Source organism: Chelonoidis abingdonii, chromosome 6 (assembly GCF_003597395.2).
Source record: "Chelonoidis abingdonii isolate Lonesome George chromosome 6, CheloAbing_2.0, whole genome shotgun sequence".
In the NCBI taxonomy this organism is placed as follows: Eukaryota; Metazoa; Chordata; order Testudines; family Testudinidae; genus Chelonoidis; species Chelonoidis abingdonii.
The window spans coordinates 39,893,493-39,913,071 of record NC_133774.1 but is presented as its reverse complement, the minus strand read 5'-3'; the positions used below and the strand labels follow the sequence as shown (position 1 = coordinate 39,913,071).

Genomic DNA, 19,579 nt, shown 5'->3' with positions numbered 1-19,579 from the left:
TTGTACTCGTGACAGTACACTGCTACGTGTGACGTGTCGTGCCGTAACCCCTAGTATGCCACAGGGCAATAGTGCCCCCTCCCACTACACTCCCCCCGGGCTGCACAGGCGTTGTGCTGGGACCCACGGCGATGGAGGGGGCCCTACCGCCTGCCCTTGCCCCTCCAATCAGGGAGCGATGCGGTGTCACGTGCTCACTCTGCAGCCCAATGAGAGGGCAGCACCGTGGGGGCCCTAATTCAAACTCTTCTTCGGCTCCGCCTTCTCCTGTTATTATCGGGTTTCCGTGGAGACGGCGGGGCCTACGAGGCCATGGAGCCGCGACTGGTGGGCCCCGGGCCGTACCGGGCAACCCGGCTGGTAAGTCCCCGGCCGGGTACCGCAGCGTCTGGTCCTGCCAAGGCACCGAGCTCGGCACAGCCCCCCCTCTCCCACTCCCCGGAGCCCGCTACGGCCTCGCGCCCCCCAGTCCTCCTGCCTCGGACTGGTCCCCAGAGCCCCCCGATCCCGCCCCCTCCGAGCAGTCCTCAGAGCCCCCTAGCCTCGCGTTCCCCGTCCTCGCCCCCTCCTCCCCGAGCGGTCCCCGGAGACTGGCCCCCCAGCTTCGCGCTCCCCAGCCTCGCCCCCTTCCCCCGAGCGGCTCCCGGAGCCGCCCCCCGCCAGCGGTCCGCAGTTGCACAGACTTCCTGAGGGAGCTTCCCACCCCCAGTCCTTCGGTCTGATCCCCGAAACCTTCTCTAGTCCCCCTCCCCCGTCTGGCTGTTTCCCTCTCTAGTCTGTCTTCAGTCGCCCTGCTTCTGCCATATCCTGGCCACCTCCTCACCAGTTCCAGGGCTGCTATTTGGAGTCTTCTTGGTCCCTTCCTCTACCTGGAGTCTTATTTCTGCCCCCTGCTATTCCAGCCCCCAAATGGCATCTCAGGGCTAGCTGGATCATAGTCCCGTAGCTTCACCTCCTGGCACTGAGCCCCAAAATACTGACACACACTCGTGCACTCACACGCTGCTTTGCTGCCTAGATCGCAGCTCATACCCATTCCTTTTCCCCGGGGGCTGTTGGGCTGTGAGCTCTTCCAGGAGAGAAAAGGAAGAGTGACACACAGAAGGATGTTCAAGGTCTTATAGAAGCAGATGGGCACGTGACATATAGTGAGCTCTTCCTTATGCACAAACTCAGGGTATGGCTACACTGGCACTTTACAGCGCTGCAACTTTCGTGCTCAGGGGTGTGAAAAAATACCCCCCTGAGCGCTGCAAGATACAGCGCTGTAAAGCCTCAGTGTAATCAGGGCGGCAGCGCTGGGACCGTGGCTCCCAGCGCTGCACGCTACACCCATAGAGGATGTGGTTTATGTGCAGCACTGGGAGAGCTCTCTCCCAGCGCTGCCGTTCTGACCACACTCACACTTCAAAGTGCGTGGCAGCGCTTTGAAATTCCAAGTGTAGCCATACCTTAGACACAGCCTTAGTTAAACTGGTCTATAGCAACACAACTGCAGTGCTGCAGCTATGCTGCTATAGTGCTTTGGTGTGGACACTCGCTACAGTGATCAGAGTCGCTTTAGTTAATCCACCTCCCTGAGAGGTAGTAGCTAGGTCAAGGGAGGAGTTCTTCCAACATTGTGGAGTCCATGCTGGGGGTTAGGTCAGTTTAACTGTTACACAGCCATGTGGGTTTTTCACACCCCTATGTGACATAGCTTGGTCAATCTAACTTTTTAGTGTAGACCTGGCCTTAGGGATAGTGTACACTACAGCAGCTGAAGGAGCACAGAGTCTGTCACTGGAGTAGCTCACCTCACCCAGGACATAGTAACTAGGGTGATAGAAGAATGTCTGTGTTACAGGGTTTAGGTGGGCATAGCTGTGGTGCTCAGGACTTTTGATGACCCGAGTGTCATAGCTACGTCACTCAAAGTTTTAAGTGTAGACCAGGCCTAAAAATGCGTGTGTGTGTGTGTGTGTATGTGTTTTGTTTTAAACTTATTAAACCGGTGCAAATGCCTCTGCTCCTATTTCAGTTTAAGGGCCGTTTATATTGATTTTAGTTTAAGCCAGACTGGAATAAGTCACTCTGAAACTGAGTGCCTTCATAGGGTTTTACATTATTTTCACTACATGGGTTTTTAAACTAATTTTAAGTTAAGCTGGTGTAGCTTTCTCATGTAGTTGTACCCTAAGGTATAACTTTCAGAATGTATTAAATGAGGAGTTGATAGAGCATGGAGTAAAGTATGTTCAGCAGATTTATTTAACTTGCTTGGGGCATGGCATTGGAGACTTAGCAGTGTAAGTATTTTTCATTTTGTCTAGTGGTTTTAGTCGTCAGGCTAACAACAAAACTTTGGCCATAGTTGTGACATGATTGATAACTCCACTATCTGAATATTTGCAGTTTTATTTTGTATCCATTAAAACCAATGCCTGCAGAATGCTCTAACTGTATTGGTATTGATTTCACATACATCATCATTTCACCCTGAAAGACTATTTTTAGAGCTCCTGTAATTGTATCTTTCTCCCCTCCTCTTTTGCAGTGGAATGAGACCATTGAACTCTTTCGTGAAGGGATGCCATTACGGAGGCATCGTAGTCTTTTCAAAAACCATGAGTGTTGCTTCAAAGCCTCAGAGGCAGTAGACTGGTTGCATGAACTGCTCAGATGTAACCAAAACTTTGGCCCAGAAGTGACACGTAATCAAACAATTCAGCTGCTTAAAAAATTTCTGAAAAATCATGTTATTGAAGATATCAAAGGAAGATGGGGCAAGGAAGACTTTGAGGACGACAATCATTTGTATAGGTAAATCATTGTGTGATGTTTCTTGGGTGAATTTTTAGTTCTTGTGAAAGTAAGGGATTAATGACATTAGTTAGGGGTTTTGCAAACCCACTTTGTGCATCTGCAGATCTCTAAGCATGCTCACCGGTTATCTTTTATTACAGTTCTGCTCTTCAGTAGACCCAGAGATACTATGTTATTCTAATATTGGGAATGTTACTTGAAGCACCCTTGTATCTGAAGTTTTATTTTTTGAGCAACATATATAAACAGTTTCTGATCATTCCCAAATAATCTGTAGTATACCAACCTGGTTTTTGCTTACTGTGACCAGTATTTTTACTAAATAAATAAAAACATACACTAAAGTCCCCAACTGACTAACACTTATGCATGTGATTAATTATACATGCTTGAGTACTTCCCCTGGTGGACTCCTGACTACACTTCTAGGAAGTTTTGGTCCTCATTTGTCATGGGCATCTGGGAAAATCAACGCCAGAGATAACTCCGTTGAGTTTCTTCTGGGTCTCTTCCTCCTGTTTTCTTTCTACCTCTTGGCCTTCAGCCCCCTAAATTCCTTACTCTGCTCTGATGTTCAGGAGCTTCTGCAGAGGCCATTTTTTCCAGCACCTTAGAGTGAGAAGAGAGAGAGATGTGCTTTCTGAATCCGAATCCTTCTTGCGCTGTTGGCTATCGCTTAGCATATGAACAAGATTCCACCATCCCTGTTTATCCTGAACTGCTCTTTGTGTGACCTCTTTATAAAGTCCCATAAGTTTTCCCTTTCTGGGTAGTGTTCAATGGAGGGATTCTTTCAGTTGGTCCATTTATGTGTTCCTCCAGCTGCCCAATAGCATACCAGCCCTGGTAGTAGTTCTGGGTTCATTCCTAAGCCATGTACCAAATATTTTTATTGTCTTTTTTGGGTAACTCTAGACGTAGAGGGTTGATGAACTCTGATGATTTTCGGCATTTGTTACAAATTCATTCCATTTATTATCTTGTATTTTCCTAAAGCATTTGCTTTTGAAGGCATTTAGATGTCTGTCTGTACCTTTCATGGGCTTCCAGCTTTCACATTCATGTGTTAAGATGGAAATAACATTGGAATTGAAGGTTTGTAGTTGGGTGGACTTTCAATGACCAATTCTTGTTAAAACTAGAAAATGCAGCTGCAGGCTTGGTCATCCAGATATTATTTCCTTCTGGACACCCCCCATTGACTTTCACATTCCTGCCAAGGTGTGTGAATTAATTCACTTCTTGTATTGTTTTGCCTTCTAAAGTAATGCTTGTGTGGGAGTTTCTAGAGTTCTTATTACACTTGTTTTTTCATAACTGATTAATAACTTTGTTGTCTTTGCTATGCTGGACAGACTTGCAGTCCCTGCTTGTGTGTTAGTAGAACTGTGGCTTAGAAGAGCTGCTACCGTCCAAACACTAGGTGAAACTCAAATAAGCCTGGAGGCTACTGTTGGGCTAAAAAGAAATTTAGGTCACCAAAAATTAAAAATCACCCTTTCATTGAGACCATTTTAGGAGGATGGGACAATTTTTTTTTTTTTTAAATTCCTGTCATTGAGGCTCACTTCCTTAGCTACTTGAATTGATAACCAGGGATTTATCTCTAGGAAATATCAAAGTGTCTATTTGTTGTGTGGAAGGACTGAGATTACTCGGTGTGGACAGCTGTTCCTTGGTCCTGTTTTGAAATCATACCAAGAGATAAATAATATACAGATTCCATATTTTCATTGTTTATAAATAAAATATTTTATTATGAAATTTGGATATAAGACTGCTCTATCTTGACCTTTAACCACATTTGAGGAGCTCCAGAGCAAACTGGAAGATCACAAAACATTTAATTTCTAAGACATATATAATTTTGGTTGAAAAAAATGTTTATAGGAAAATAACACAGATGAAAAGGTTGGAAAGGAATTTGAACAAATTGATCTAGATATACATGTCTCTATATGGCAAAGGGGATCTATATCTTCAATTAGTTTAGCTCAGAAATGAAATTTTTATGAATTACTGTGGAGATGACATTTGACTCCAGTTAAGATGCATCATATTTTTGCTACTAGGGACGTACTCTCTTGAGGGATTGCAGGGAAAGGGGAACATACACCTCTACCCCTATATAACACGAATTCGGATATAATGCAGTAAAGCAGTGCTCCAGGGGGGTGGGGCTGCATACTGCGGCAGATCAAAGGAAGTTCGACATAACGTGGTTTCACCTATAGCGCGGTAAGATTTTTTGGCTCCTGAGGACAGAGTTATATCGGGGTAGAGATGTACTTGCACATGTGGTGGTGGTTGTGTCTAGGAATTAGGTTTGGGGAGGAAATTATTAAAGAGATTCATCTTATAGCAAAATGCCAGCTTCTGAGAGATCCCCATGCCAGTTTCCTTAATGTTCCAATAAGGTTCTACATTTTAAACAGAAATGACAAATTAATTTCTATTTTATTGTTTAGCAGCAAGACTTTGTATTGGAAAAATGTGACTTGTATGGAAGTAAAATAAGGACTGTTCTTGTAATGGAGCAATTTTCATGCCCAGTATATACACAGGAGAAACGCCCCCAAAAGTTAGAAATTTGGGCACCTTTTTTAGCGTACTCTGAGGAGGAGGACTCCTCAGCCACCAAGCCAGAATTGCTAGCTAGGTACTTTTGAATATTAACCTGATCCTGATTAACACATTACATCATACTTTACTTAATGTTTTATTGTAACTTTACCTTAATAAAGTTTCAAAAAAGGAAGGGAAAATAAAGAGCAACATCATCAGCAAAATCTACATCTTCTAGTGTACTGCTGTTGAACAATATGATGTGTTGTGTTGTATCCATTTATACTTTTTCTCATAATGAAGTTAATGGCAATACCCAACAGTAGATTTTATTCCTGCTTTTTTTTTGGTTGTACCAATACCCAGCAGGATTCCATTTAACTCTGGACCTCCAGAGCTTGATCACATCTCTGGAAGAAAAAGTTCTAGATGAAAACACCTTCCAGATTCGCTCTTTCTTCCACCCACCACTTCCTCCCTCCCACGGTAATGCTATATTATCTGGTCAGCCTGAAGGACACCTACTTTCATGCCTCAATTTCTCCCAGGCATTGGCAGTCCTTCTCTTTGACTTAGGAGAATCTTTATTTCAGTTTGTCTCTCTCTTCTTCCCACTTTTACTTTTCAGGCTTCCACCAAGAACCTGGTAGCATTGCAAGGGCATATATCTATACCCTTATTTTGACACTATTTTCATCCATGCCTTCTCTGAGTCCCAGGAGACTCAATCTCAGGACAGTGTTCTTCAATATCTTTGTTTCTATGGCTTCCTGATGAATCTGCAAAGCTCTCTTCCCCCACCCTGGTAATACTGCACCAGGGAGTGGTGGTATATATTTAAATTTGGCTGACCAGGCTGGGAGCCCTGTTCCAGGTTATTTCCTTTCTTGTCTTAGTAAAAGCTATTTTTCATTTGCCAGGCCATTTCATAACCTGTGCGGACATAGTCTCTTGGGCTTGCTGCTTGCTTTCACCTTGTTGGTTTGGTCAGGTCCTCTCCTTCACTAGTCCTTCTCAGACTGCCTGCCAAGCTCCTCTCAATCTCGTTGTGTAATGCTGATGCCTTGTAGTGCAGTTCATTTCAGGATCAAGGAAAAGCTGATAGAAAGATAGCAGGAGATGAAAAGGGATACTGGAGGGAGAGGAAGACAGACCATGATCTCACATGTATCAGGCTGGAGTCCTCGTTAGTGCAGCACTGATGGTCAAAAGTTGTCCCCACTTGGTGTCATGATGAAAATCCTTCTATTATGTGTGCAGTTGGGTGTTAGAAGTTCCTTTCTTTCCTCTCCCAAGTCTTTTTTTTTTTTTTTTAAGGGCCCCCAAAAGAGGCGACTGGCAGATTTGTCCATCCTTTTCTTATTTTGTCTACCAATTAGACCTTATTTTTTAAGCACCAAGTTTGGTCCATTGATTTTTCGAGTCCCCATCTCTTCTTGTTTACTAGTCATCTCTTAAGTCCTTGAGTAGTGTCAGTAGATCCTCTCTGCTTTTAAATTAATTCTGTCTTTTTTTTTGTCTCCTCCTTACATCTTTTCTTAAACAGTCTTATAAAACAGATCGGTGTGACAATTCATTAACCTTTACCTACTTTTCACCTGTTAGGCTCATCATTAAAGTAAGCCTGCTAGGTCCCAATTATTACATCATCATCAGTCAGGGGTCACCAAATGAAATTAATAGGCAGCAGCAATGTTCCCTCTAATTTTTTCCACCCATGTGCGGAATGAATTTTGTTATGTGCACCAATATGTGCAGATGTGTGCCACCAGTAGAAACAGAAAACCTAGCTATAATATATATGTTTAAAAAGTTACCGTAGGGATAATTACTCCAGCCAGGAGAGGTTAGGCATTTTAGAAGTCAAGTTAAATTGAAGTGTAAGAGAGAAATAAATTATGAAATGCATAAACCAGTCAAAAATAAAATAGCACTTTGAAAGAATAAAATTACAGAGAATACTTCTTGGAATGCACATATATCAAGAAGTAATAACAACACAAGTATGTGTTGGGTGGTGAGTGTGAAAGACTCTGACACACACGTCTCTCCCATCCCCTCCATGGCCCTGAGGGAAGCGGTGCCTCTCCCGGCCCCGGCCCCAGTCGGGGGTGGGAGGGAAGAGAAGCGTCTCTCCTGGCTCCTATCTCATAGAGGTGGAAGGGACCCTGAAAGGTTATCGAGTTGAGCCCCCTGCCTTCACTAGCAGGACCAAGTACTGATTTTGCCGCAGATCCTTTAAGTGGCCCCCTCAAGGACTGAACTCACAACCCTGGGTTTAGCAGGCCAATGCTCAAACCACGGAGCTATCCTTCCCTCCATTTGGAGGTGAGGGAGAGAGAGGTACCTCTTCTTACCCCCCCGCCACTCCCCAAGCCTTCCCAAACCCATATCACCTCATCCCACTGCCCCCACCCTCCACATTCTCCACGCTCACCTGTGTGCGTGCCTGCCTGGCTGGCGCGCAGCCCTTGATGGCCTCGTGTGTGGCCATGAAGGTGTGCATCTTAAAGGGAATCAGCAGGCTTAAAACAAACATAAGAAAGTACTGAACTTCTTCACACAACACAGTGTCAATCTGCAGAACTTGTTGTCAGGGGATGCTGTGAAGGCCAAAACTGTAATTGGGATAAAAAAATTAGATAAGTTCATGGAGGATAGGTCCATCAGTGTCTATTAGCCAAGATGGTCAGGGATACAACCCTATGCTCTGGGTGTTACCAAGGCTCTGACGGCCAGATGCTGTGACTGGATGACAGGGCATGGATCACGTGATAATTGCCTTGTTCTGTTCAATCCGTCTGAATCCTTTGGCATTGGCCACTATTGGAAGACAGGACACTGGGCTGGATGGACCATTGGTCTGACCCAGTATGGCTATTCTTATGTACTGATGAACTTGGAATACTTCTTATTTTAAAGTATGCAGTAAGATTTGTGACTCCTTCACAGCTTGTTTCTTCTTATTGCATGAAAACTCAGTTATACTGAGAAATGTCTTTTCTACATTGTATCTTATAATATACAAGATAATGGTTCAGGTTAACTAACACTGCATGTTTCAATGTATAACTGTATTGATTGATCCATGTTATAGTTAGAGCCCTGCGTGGATACAAAAATGTGGATCCGCATCTATCCACAACAATCAACTTGTATCCAACCTGTGAGCCACGGTCTGTCTTCTGTCTGCATCCGCACAATACCTGCAGCGGCACACTATCTCACAATGCGTTTATGGCTTAATAATTGTGCAAAGTATTATTATTGTTGATTGATGTTTACGTTACACTAAAATAATAAAATGTCTCAAGTCAATATTGCTCAAAATCGCAAACTGAACTATAAAAAAAAAAAAGTCTGCTGCCTATTTAGATCGATTTATAAAGGCATCACCCTTAGCACTCAGTAAGCCCAGTTTCTTTGCACCAGCCACTATACTATCACAGGGGTACAGTACTTAATTTTTGCCACGGCTTCCTGGGGCTGACCTTGGCACCTCTTAGCTTGGCACATCATCCTCCTAGAGGGGTTGTGAGGAGCAATGACAGGTGCTCTGTGATTCCATGACAGTTTTCCCCATGTGGGTGCAGGAGAGGAGTGCAAAGTTTAGGAGTGAAGGGAGCACAGGAGGGAGAGTGTAGGGGCACAAGAGTGGGGTGAAGGTGCTCTCTGGCTGCCCAAACACTGCTTAATTTGTGCTGTATCAGGTCAGCTGGAGAGGCAGGCAGCTGTTTCTTCAAAGTAAGTCAGTATGGCTTCCTTCTCTGACCTGATATGACAATGAAGTAAAGGTTTTCTAAATTGCTTGGCTGCTTAAACTGCGGCAATAGGAGCATATGTGATTTTACTGCCTGCCTTGACCTATCACCTCCCCTTTCTCTGTATATGGAGGGTGAGGGAGGATGGGATCTGGAAGGTGGGAAAGCAGCCTGAGATTCAGACAGTTGTTTCACTGCCTTTTGAGACCCTATATTTAGAACTCTGTATAGATATAAAATTTGTATTTGTGCCCAATCTGCAAAAATGGTCCACGGATATAAAGTGGATATCCATGGATTTGTAGGGCTCTCGTTATAGTATCACTTTAACATGTGACAGAAGTATATACAAATACTCTTGTAACAAACTAATCTCCACTCAACTCATTTCTTAATTAAATGTAATTTATCTTGTGACATTTTGTGACCTAAGCATTTTTCCCTGTTGAAAAGACTCTTTTGAGTGCTGAAAATTGTCTTTTCACATTCATGTCCTCTTTTCAAATATCTTAAAGCAGTTTTGATTCTGTCTGTAGTTGGATTTTTTTAAACAAGATTACAAGTCTCCTTGATAAATGCAATTCTGTTGATATAGTACACTTGGATTCTCCAAGGCATTTGACTTGGTGCATCATGGCATTCTGATTAAAAAATCTTGCACTATATGGATTTAATAGTGGACACATTAGAGGAATTGAAAACTGGCTTGCTGACAAATCTCAGTGTCAATGAAGGGGCCATTTCTAGAAGGCTTTCTACTTGGTCCAACATTTTAAGCTTTTTTTTATCAGCTATCTAGATGATGGTATAAAATCTTTGCTGATAAAGTGTGCACATGATACTGATTTAGTGGGATTGTAAAGGAGGACAGATTACTATAGCAGAGTGATCTGAATCATGGCAAAACGGTCACAATCTAACAAAATGCATTTTTAGTACAGCTAAATGCAAAGTAATATATCTGGGAATCAAGAATGCAGGTTATACTTAAGGGGCGCAAAACGCTGTATTAGAAAGTAGTGACTCATGGCTTGTCTTCACTACAACGCTAAATCGGTACTGCTGGATAGATGCAGTGGCATTGATTTAGTGGGTCTGGTGAAGATGCTATAAATTGACAGGAGAACGTCTCCTGCTGGCATAGCGCAGTGTAGACACTTCGTTAAGTCAATGTAAGTTACATCGCTCAGGGGGATAGGTTTTTTTACACCCTTGGGTAATGTAACTTACGTCGACTTAAGCAGTAGTGTAGACAAGGCCTCAGAGAAAAACTTGTAGAAAATTGCCTTAGTATGAGTTCCCAGTGTGGTGTCATGGCAAAAAGGACTAATCTGATCCTTACATGTATAGAGGGGAATATTAAGTAGAAGAAAGGAATTGATGCTGCTAGGATACTATGTCCTGTTCTGGTGTCTGGGTTTCAAGAGGGCTATGGAAATGCTGGAGAGAGTTCAAAGGAGGGGCCACAAAAATGATTCTAGAGCTGGAAAACATATGATTTGAGGCTTAAGGAGTTCAACTTGTTCAACTTATTCAGCTTATTGGGGGGAAAAAAAATTTGAGAGGTTACCATATTGCTATGTTTTAGGTTCTTACACGTGGAAAACATTTTGGTAGTGAGAGGTTTTAAATCTTGCTGACAGAGGCATAAGAAGAATTAATGTCTAGAAGCTGAACAAATTTAGTCTTGAAATAAGATGCAATTTCCTAACTATTAGGGCAATCAGATATTGGAAAACCTTACCAGTGGAAGTGGTATCATCAATTGGAGTCTTTTGGGTGGTTGTGGTGGTATGTCTACACTGCAGTTAAACAGTTGGGGCCTCAGGCTACAGAGCTGTAAAATTGTGGTGTAGATGGTAAGGCTGGAGCCCAAGCTCTGGGACCCTGCAAGGGTGGAGAGTCACAGAAGCTGGACTCTAGCTGTAGCCTAACATTTTACACTGCAGTTTTACAGCCTTATAGCCCAAGCCAGAGTCATCTGACATGAGCCAGCTGGGGGTGTTTAATTGTAGACATACCCTTAGACAAGATTAGGAATCTTTTAAAAAGATAAACTCTAATGCATTTTCTAGGGGAAATTCCTCGGCTTGTGTGTTGAAGCAGTTGAGCCAGATAGTCGTGATGGTCTCCTCTGGCCTTGGAATCTGTAACTCTATGAATCCCCCAGTTCATCTCCTTCCTTCCTGAGCCACCTCTTCATGGGGAGTACAGGAATGCTTGCATGGCCCTCAGCATGCTCATACCCTTGCAGCATTGCATTAAAGACTTTGACTGTCAAGTTTTATGCTTCAGGGCTTCAACTGGCCACCTGCACTGGTCAGGAAGGAATTTTATTTCCTGCAATTGTCCAGATATACTCAGAATTATTCATCAGATTTGGGGTTGGGGAGAAATTTTTCCCAGGTCAGATTGGCAGGGACCTTGGATTTTTTCCACCTTCCCCTGTAGCATGGGGCGTGGATCACCTGGCTAGGATAGGGGTAGTCAATAGGTAGACTGAGGGCCAGATCCGGACTGCCAGATGTTTTTGAATTGACCCCAAAGTCTTTTTATGTAGTACTTATTTTTCTGTGGACTCTGGACCTTGACTATACCTTGACCAAGAAATTTGGATCTTTAAAAAAATTAATTAATTACCCTTGTGTGATGGTCATCTGGTCATATCTCAGCTAATCAATTCCATGCCATTGTGAAGGCCTCAGTGATTGCTGTCAACTTAGTTTGTCCTGTTTTCTGCTTGTGATACACAGCAACTTTGTCTTCCCAGGACTGAAATACTTTCCTCTAACTAAAGTCTTTGGGCTCAGTATAGGGGTATTTGGGTGAAATGTGATGGCTTGTGATATGTGGTAGGTCAGCCTAGTTCAGGGGTTCTCAAACTGGGCGTGCGGACCCCTCAGAGGGTTGCGAAGTTATTACATGGGGGGGTTGCAAGATGTCAGCCTCCACCTCAAACCCCATTTTGCTTCCAGCATTTATAATGGTGTTAAATATATAAAAGTGTTTTTATTTTATATGGTGCCAGGTGTACTCAGGGGCTTGCTATGTGAAAGGGGTCACCAGTACAAAAGTTGAGAACTACTGGCCTAGTTAAACTAATGATCCCTTCTAGCCTTAAACTCTGTGAAATATTGATGGCACTCTCTTGGCTCTAATGGGTATTCAGTTCTTATCCTTAAGAGCCCAATATATTTTGTGTTTTCTGCTTAATATTTGCAGAGAGAGAAAGTCAGCTAGGCAATCTTTGAGTGAAATCAAGAATTTTGCATGATTACTTCTTGAATAGACACAATCTTTCTTCAGATATGCTTGATATATTTTTTTTTGACTTGTTTAAGTCATTTATGACTGTGGATTTGGATTTCAGGTACCCAAACCATGCTCAATATGCACTAAACCAACTTTAGCTTTCCATCTTTATTTTTCAGTATATTTAATATCCTGGGAGCTCCCTCTGGTGGACTTGTCTTTAATACTGCTTTGCAACTATATATCTTCAGCTATAATGGTGTAGGTAGGGGTGAAAAAGAGGTGGATGTAGCTATGTTCTTTTTGTAATTGAATCAACAAATACTACACAAATTTTGGGGGCAGTATTCACCTTTATACTTTTTATATAAACTGTTAAATTGATCCTTTTTATGGTGACTTTAAATGATACAATACGTAAGACCATTATGGAAAGATGTAAAGGGTAATCTTCCATTTCTGTTTTATAGGAGTGGAGAAAATAAGTGAGTAAACTCTGACTAAAACTTCCAGGCACATGGTCAAATCCCTAAATTGCTCATGAAATTAAGCCATCAAAAATATGAATGTGTTAAGTACAGCCTAATGCAAGAGAATACTTACCTTTCTTGTAATGGCAAATACCCTATGGTTTATACGTCAGTATGTCCTCACTGGATGGCACAATTTGAGGCTTCAGTGCTGTTGGGTATTATATTTCAGTGTGGTGTATAAAAGCATTGACACCTGTAGGTTTTGCAGTTTCTGGAGTCTGAGCAGTTGCATTTAAAACTGTTTTTTTAAAAAGACCAGCACCTCAGATGGCGGGCTGGCATCTGGGAGGATTGTGACAGCCCTTACACTACTGGTGGCAGTGTGGGTGGCACTGTTCCCAGTCACCACTTCAGCCATAAACAGCTCTCGGGTGTTGTCTCCCTCTTTCCCACCCCCTCCCCCACCCAGTACTCTCAGTTGAAGGCTTCACTAGCCCCAAAGGTCAGCCTTGGTTTGCTGTACCTAGGGTGCTTTCTATGAATATCGGTAATTAATCGGATTAACCATAACCCTCTCAAAGCCTGCGATGGTCCATCCATTGGCTCCACGACCACAAAGGGTGACTTTGCCTAAAGCTGATGTCAATGCTATCAGGAGGAAGTGAACAAGCCCACTAGTACCTCTGTGTGTGAAAGAGCTATGATAGCCTACTTTACCCTCCTTCCAGTGGGGAAGAGGGTAGAGCTGGCATGTGACAATCTCCTCTCACTGTACAAAATGCTGGTACCATTGTTTATTCATTGATAGAGCCAACTCCTGCCAATCTGTTTCATTTCCCCATAGCCAGTGCTTCTGCCTGTTGATCACTCTTCCTGAATCTATGGCTTCCGCAGGGAGGGCAGCAAGGATTGTAGGGAGCTCAGAAGTGGGCTTGCTGAAACAAAGGAGATGAAATGGAAGTTGCTTGGAAGAAAGGAGGGAGAGAATTAGACAAAGAGACAGTAAGAAAAGCACCACAGACATGGTAATTTAAAACTCTAAAAATGATGCAGTAGTTGAAATACCAAAATGTTACATTAATAGTGAGGGTATTAACTATATTGCTTATAAGACATACAACTAGAGTTGTGAAATTTGTGTGGAGGAGGCTTTTGTTGTCTGTAGTGAGAGTTGGTGCCCTTCTTCGGATACTGCTAAACCAGGGGTAGGCAGCCTATGGCACACATGCCAAAGGCAGTACACAAGCTGATTTCCAGTGGCACTCACACTGCCTGGGTCCGGGCCACCGGCCCAGGGGGCTCTACATTTTAATTTAATTTTAAATGAAGCTGCTTAAACATTTTAAAAACCTTATTTACTTTACATACAACAATAGTTTAGTTACATATTGTAGACTTATAGAAAGAGAACTTCTAAAAAAGGTTAAAATGTATTACTGGGATGTGAAACCTTTAAATTAGAGTGAATAAATGAAGACTCGGTGCATCACTTCTGAAAAGTTGCCGACCCCTGTGCTAAACCATCCCTGCCAAGGCTTTGCCATGTCTCTGGATCATAAAGATTCTTTTGAAGAGGGATTCTGGTGACATTAAACCCCATATTCTTTACAGAAATATGGTTGTGATATGAATATGGTATGACTAAGATATACTTTATGCAAGATGGCTTATGTAAGGTATCATTGGAAAGGTTATGATTTACTGAATGTGTTTATCCAATTTGTATGCATGTATCATTTTTGTATCTGAAGTTGGGAATATTGACCATGTCTCTGTATTTCAAATGTGCTACAATGGATGAAGCCAAACAATGTTAGTGGCTTATTAAAGAAATGCTTTCCAGCAAGTGGGGAGAAGATGATATAAAAGAGGGACAATGACAACATGAAGGGTCCTTACTCTCCCTACAGTAACACACCTGAAATACCTGAGGAAAAAAGACAGAAGGGTAAGAATTGATGGTCCCAGGCTAAAATCTTTAGCCTGTGTATGAAAACCTGGGAAAGCCAAGGCAACTTAAGAATCTGCCAGCCTGTTTATCAGTCAGGGTGAGAATTTGTGTCTTTCCTGTCTAATGTGTTAAGCACAGTCTGTGGCTTTTGTTTATTGACGAAGGTAATCTTCTTTGTTCTTTTTGCTATCTCTTTAACCACTTAAAATTCACCTTTTGTAGTTAATAAACTTATTTCTTGTTTGTAATAAAACCCAGTTACCTGGGAGGGCAAAAAGTCATGCACATCTCTCTTCACATTGAGGAAGAGGTTGGATTTTTATGAGCTTGCGCTATGCAGATTTTTCCATACAGTGCAAGACAGTATTATTTTGGTTTATCTCCCAAAAGGGGTGTGCACGTGAGTGCTGAGCGAGTCCTCTCACACAGAGCTGACGTGTGTATGTGTGAGTGAGAGAGAGAGAAAAAATATCCCTTTGAAAATTAATGAAAATGTTAGATCAGTTGGAGGAGAGGGTAGTGAATTTTGGGGAAAATTTCTCAGTCCCTCTAGTTAAAATATCCCCCTCCTGTAGGGGGCAGGTCTAAGTTCCTTGTTAGCTGGCACTTCTGTGGGAGCTTCCCCTTGGTTGTAGGGACTGTGCATGGGCAGTCAGGTTTAATGGTTAGTCAGGTTCCAAGCAAAAGGTGACAGACAGGGTCAGATGTCAAGCCAGGGGTCAAAGTGTTGGGTAGAATGTAGGAGCAAGGACCTGGAGTGAGGCAGGTATCAGGAACAGATGGGAGTCTGGGTTAAGGAGGACAAGAACCAGGAACAGCCAGAGAGGCAGGAAAGCAGGGATCAGGAATCATGTAAATAGGCAGAGTTTAAAGTAGCAGCCAGCTAGGGATTCCTTTAGTTGCTCGAACAACTTTCTTTGACTCATTCTGGTTTAAATAGAGCTTTCCAGCTAATTGGTGGTGCTGGATATTTCTTCCAGTGAGGAACTTTGAGGGTGGGAACCTTTGTGAGCTAGTGCTTCTCTGGCTCCCTTTTCTAGTTATTCAGGTGAGCTGCTGGGTGGTAGCTATGTGCTGAGCACTGCCTGGGGGCCTGGGTTCAAGCCCATGATCCCCATTAGCTGGAGACATACAGGGTCCAGTTCCTCACCTACGCTACCAGGGAATTCAGTCCCCACTTCCTAGGGACTCTTGAATTAGCCCTTCTGGGGGTTGTAGGCCCATATTAATTCCACCCCCTACCTCTGAGAGTACTCCCAATTCTGTCCTAAGATAATGGGATAGGCCAGTGTCAATACCAGTCCCACTACCAAGATCATAAGAACGGCCATAGTGGGTCAGACCAAAGGTCCATCTAGCCCAGTATCTGGTCTTCCGACAGTGGCCAATGCCAGGTGCCTCAGAGGGAGAGAACAGAATAGGTAATCATCAAATGATCCATCCCCTGTCCCTCATTCCCAGCTTCTGGCAAACAGAGGCTAGGGACATCATTCCTGCCCATCCTGGCTAATAACCATTGATGGACCTATCCTCCATGAACTTATCTACTTCTTTTTTGAACCCTGTTATAGTCTTGTTATAGTCTTCACAACACCCTCTGGCAAGGAGTTCCACAGGTTGACTGTGCATTGTGTGAAAAAATATTTCCTTTTGTTTGGTTTTTAAACCTGCTGTCTATTAATTTCACTTGGTGACCCCTAGTTCTTGTGCTATGAGGAGTAAATAACACTTCCTTATTTACTTTCTCCACACCAGTCATGATTTCATAGATCTCAATCATATCCCCCCTTAGTCGTCTCATTTCCAAGCTGAAAAGTCCCAGTCTTGTTGATCTTTTCTCATATGGCAGCCATTCCATACCCCTAATCACTTTTGTTGCTCTTTTCTTTTCTCAATTCCAATATATCTTTTTTGAGATGAGGAGGCCACATCTGCACTCAGTATTCAAGTTGGGGGCGTACCAGGGATGTATATAGAGGCAATATGATATTTTCTGTCTTACCTATCCCTTTCTTAATGATTCTCAACATTCTGTTTGCTTTTTTGACTGCCACTGCACATTGAGTGGATGTTTTCAGAGAATTATTCACAATGACTCCAAGAGAGATCTTGGGTGGTAACACTAATTTAGACCCCATCATTTTATATGTATAGTTGGGTTTATGTTTTCCAATGTGCATTACTTCGCATTTATCAACATTGAACTTCAACTGCCTTTTTGTTGCCCACTCAACCAGTTTTGTGTATTCCCCTACAGTTAATTGTGCATGTGCACTAGGATAGTCCTCAACACCTTCACAAATACATTGTAAGAAAATATTCTCTCAAGGTTCGGGACTACACCTGGAATCCATCAGGCTCATCACCTCTGTCCCATTTACAATGATAGGGACAGTTAGTTTAGCTGGCGTTAGCTTATGGGCTCGGCTTTCCGCCATGGGGGCATTCATGATACAGGTGTCATGGCTGCCCATGTGAAAAGCAGACTCCCACAGCTCGCCAGGTGGACTCTAGCCCATGGCTTAATGCTTGAGGTAGCCTCTCCCTGTGCAGTTCACCTGCTCCTACTCTATGTTTTTCCTGGCAAGAGAACTTCAGGTTCATCTGAGTCTGGGCCTAGAGTGTCTGGATTTTCCAATGGGGACCAGCCTGGGGCGCTTAGAGGCTGATGCCTCAGGTCTGCAACCAGGCCATCAGGCCTCTGATCCTTCCAGTTAGGTTCTCTTTCAACTCGAGAGCTGCCTTTCATCTTATATGGCCTGCATGTGACATCGATGAAGCTTCTGCAGTCAGGTTGTACTCCATAAGTTAGACTGCATTGGCTATGGTCTCTGCTCAGTGTTCAAGTACCTAATCCTGACCCCGGAGGCGGGAGTATATGGGTGAATTGTACCACCAAGATGCGCTCAGCAATTTGGACTCCAATCTAAGTCTCTGGGTTCAACAATTGCCAACAAAAGTCTCTCAATCTCTTGGCCACTGCTTGGAGCCTGGCTCCCTGCAGGTATTCTCCTCATCAAACCCACAGTTACAAGGTCTCCACTGTGATATCAAGGTAGTCCAGTATAGCTGCTTTCTCCTGGGTGTAGTCTTGTGCTGCTGCTGAGTTTAGCCCATGCTACATAACCTGTGCTGGCCTGGTCAGTAAGGTGCTAACAAGATGGCCCACTGTTCGGGTGGCCACTGGGCTGCCATTACCTGTTTCTTGAATGTCCTCAGGAATACGTCCAAGTTATTGCGAGTCTCATTGGCACAGCCACACCTCCAGGGGCTGTCAGTCAGGCCCTAGAGGCTACATCAGAGCCACTGTCTGTTGGACCAGCTGCTGCTGCTGTTGTGCCCCTAGTCCTGGACTAGCTGTTGCTGATGGGCAGTCATCTGTTGCAGGGGCTGCTTCTGCTGGACCCACTGTCGCTGGTTCTTGGTGATCCATTTTGGAAGATGTTCCAAATCCATGTCATGTCACATCTTTAGGCCTATTGTATTTGGCAGTCTTGGTCACTCAAGCCTCCCTCAGGAGTGAGAAGATAATGCCCCTATTCTTCATCACATTGTCACCAGGTTCCTTCCCTAGAGTGCCCCCTGGACTAGGCTCCTGCACTCACCAAGGCCTCTGCTTTGCAGTGCTGGGCATTCCATCACACTAGTCTAGTCGTAAGGGACTCGGCCTCTGGCTGAGCCCTGGACAGTCTGCCGCTTCCAGGGTTGTCAATGAACACAAAAAAGAGACACAAACGAACAGTCCCACAGTGTGAAGAAAGAGGACCTTACCAAACATGTTCCTGTTAAGCTGTGGGCCCATAGATTAATATAGGGAAAATAGTCCCCTCAAATAGCTGGGTCAGCATCAAGCCCTCTCTTCCTCTAGGGAGGTGTTGCTGGGCAGTGATCACCTGAAAAGCTCTTACCTTCAGTCAACTCTTTCTCCAGGAGCTGGAGACTGGAGGTCTGCTCTCATTTCTGGTCTGCCACCAACAATACTATCTCTTTCCCTTTCAAGTTCCTCCAAATCTGACATTTCTTACAGGTGTGGTGGAATGGGGCTAGCTAAACCCATTTTAGCCCATTAACCCTGTGTTGCTCAGAGTGGGATTTGTTATACCCCATCACAGCTCACAATTATTGGATCACTTTTTTGTATTAGCTACAGCTTTCTTTCTCCTTACTTGGAAGGAGTTGAAATCTAGACTTTCTTCCTGAATGCTTCGATTTTCTCCAGCTCTTCTACCCTCAGGAGAAAGTCGTCCACAGAGAACTAGTCTTACCTCCTAGACTCTTCTCTCTTTTTACATCGGTTTCATGTTTTAAGATTTGATTTTATTTGATCATTATTGTAACAAGCCTTTTTTAAATTCAGATTTCCAGATGTTATCTACAGCTCATTGTTTAGTTGCATGGTTGTGACACAAGCGATAAATCATACAGTTGACTTAATTTATTATTTTTCTTTAATCTTTATTTGTGTTTTGAAAGTAAAACACATCCAGACTGGATGAGCAGGCACCTTTCCCAAGCTGCCATAAAACAAAGTGCATACAGTGTAGCGGGGTGGGCAAACTTTTTGGCCTGAAGGCCACATCTGGGAATGAATATTGTATGGTGGGCCATGAAAGCTCATGAAATTGGGGGCTGGGGTGCAGGAGGGGCTGAGGGCTCTGGCTGGGGGTGCAGGCTCCAGGTAGCACTTACCTCAAGCAGCTCCCAGAAGCAGCAGCATGTCCCCTCTCTGGCTCCTACATGGAGCCGCAGCCAGGTGGCTCTGCACGCTGCTC

General features: G+C 43.7%; 1 protein-coding gene across 1 annotated transcript in view; it reads left to right on the top strand.

Annotated features, from left to right (window-relative positions):
• The first annotated feature begins 283 nt into the window (after positions 1–283).
• Positions 284–19,579, top strand: part of DEPDC1B (DEP domain containing 1B) — a 61,963-nt gene continuing 42,667 nt past the window's right edge. Inside the window, exons 1-2 of the mRNA XM_032801160.1 lie at positions 284–360; positions 2,537–2,802. Of these exons, the coding sequence (XP_032657051.1) occupies positions 313–360; positions 2,537–2,802 (314 nt within the window). The 5' untranslated portion in view covers positions 284–312. The remainder of the gene's footprint in view (positions 361–2,536; positions 2,803–19,579) is intronic.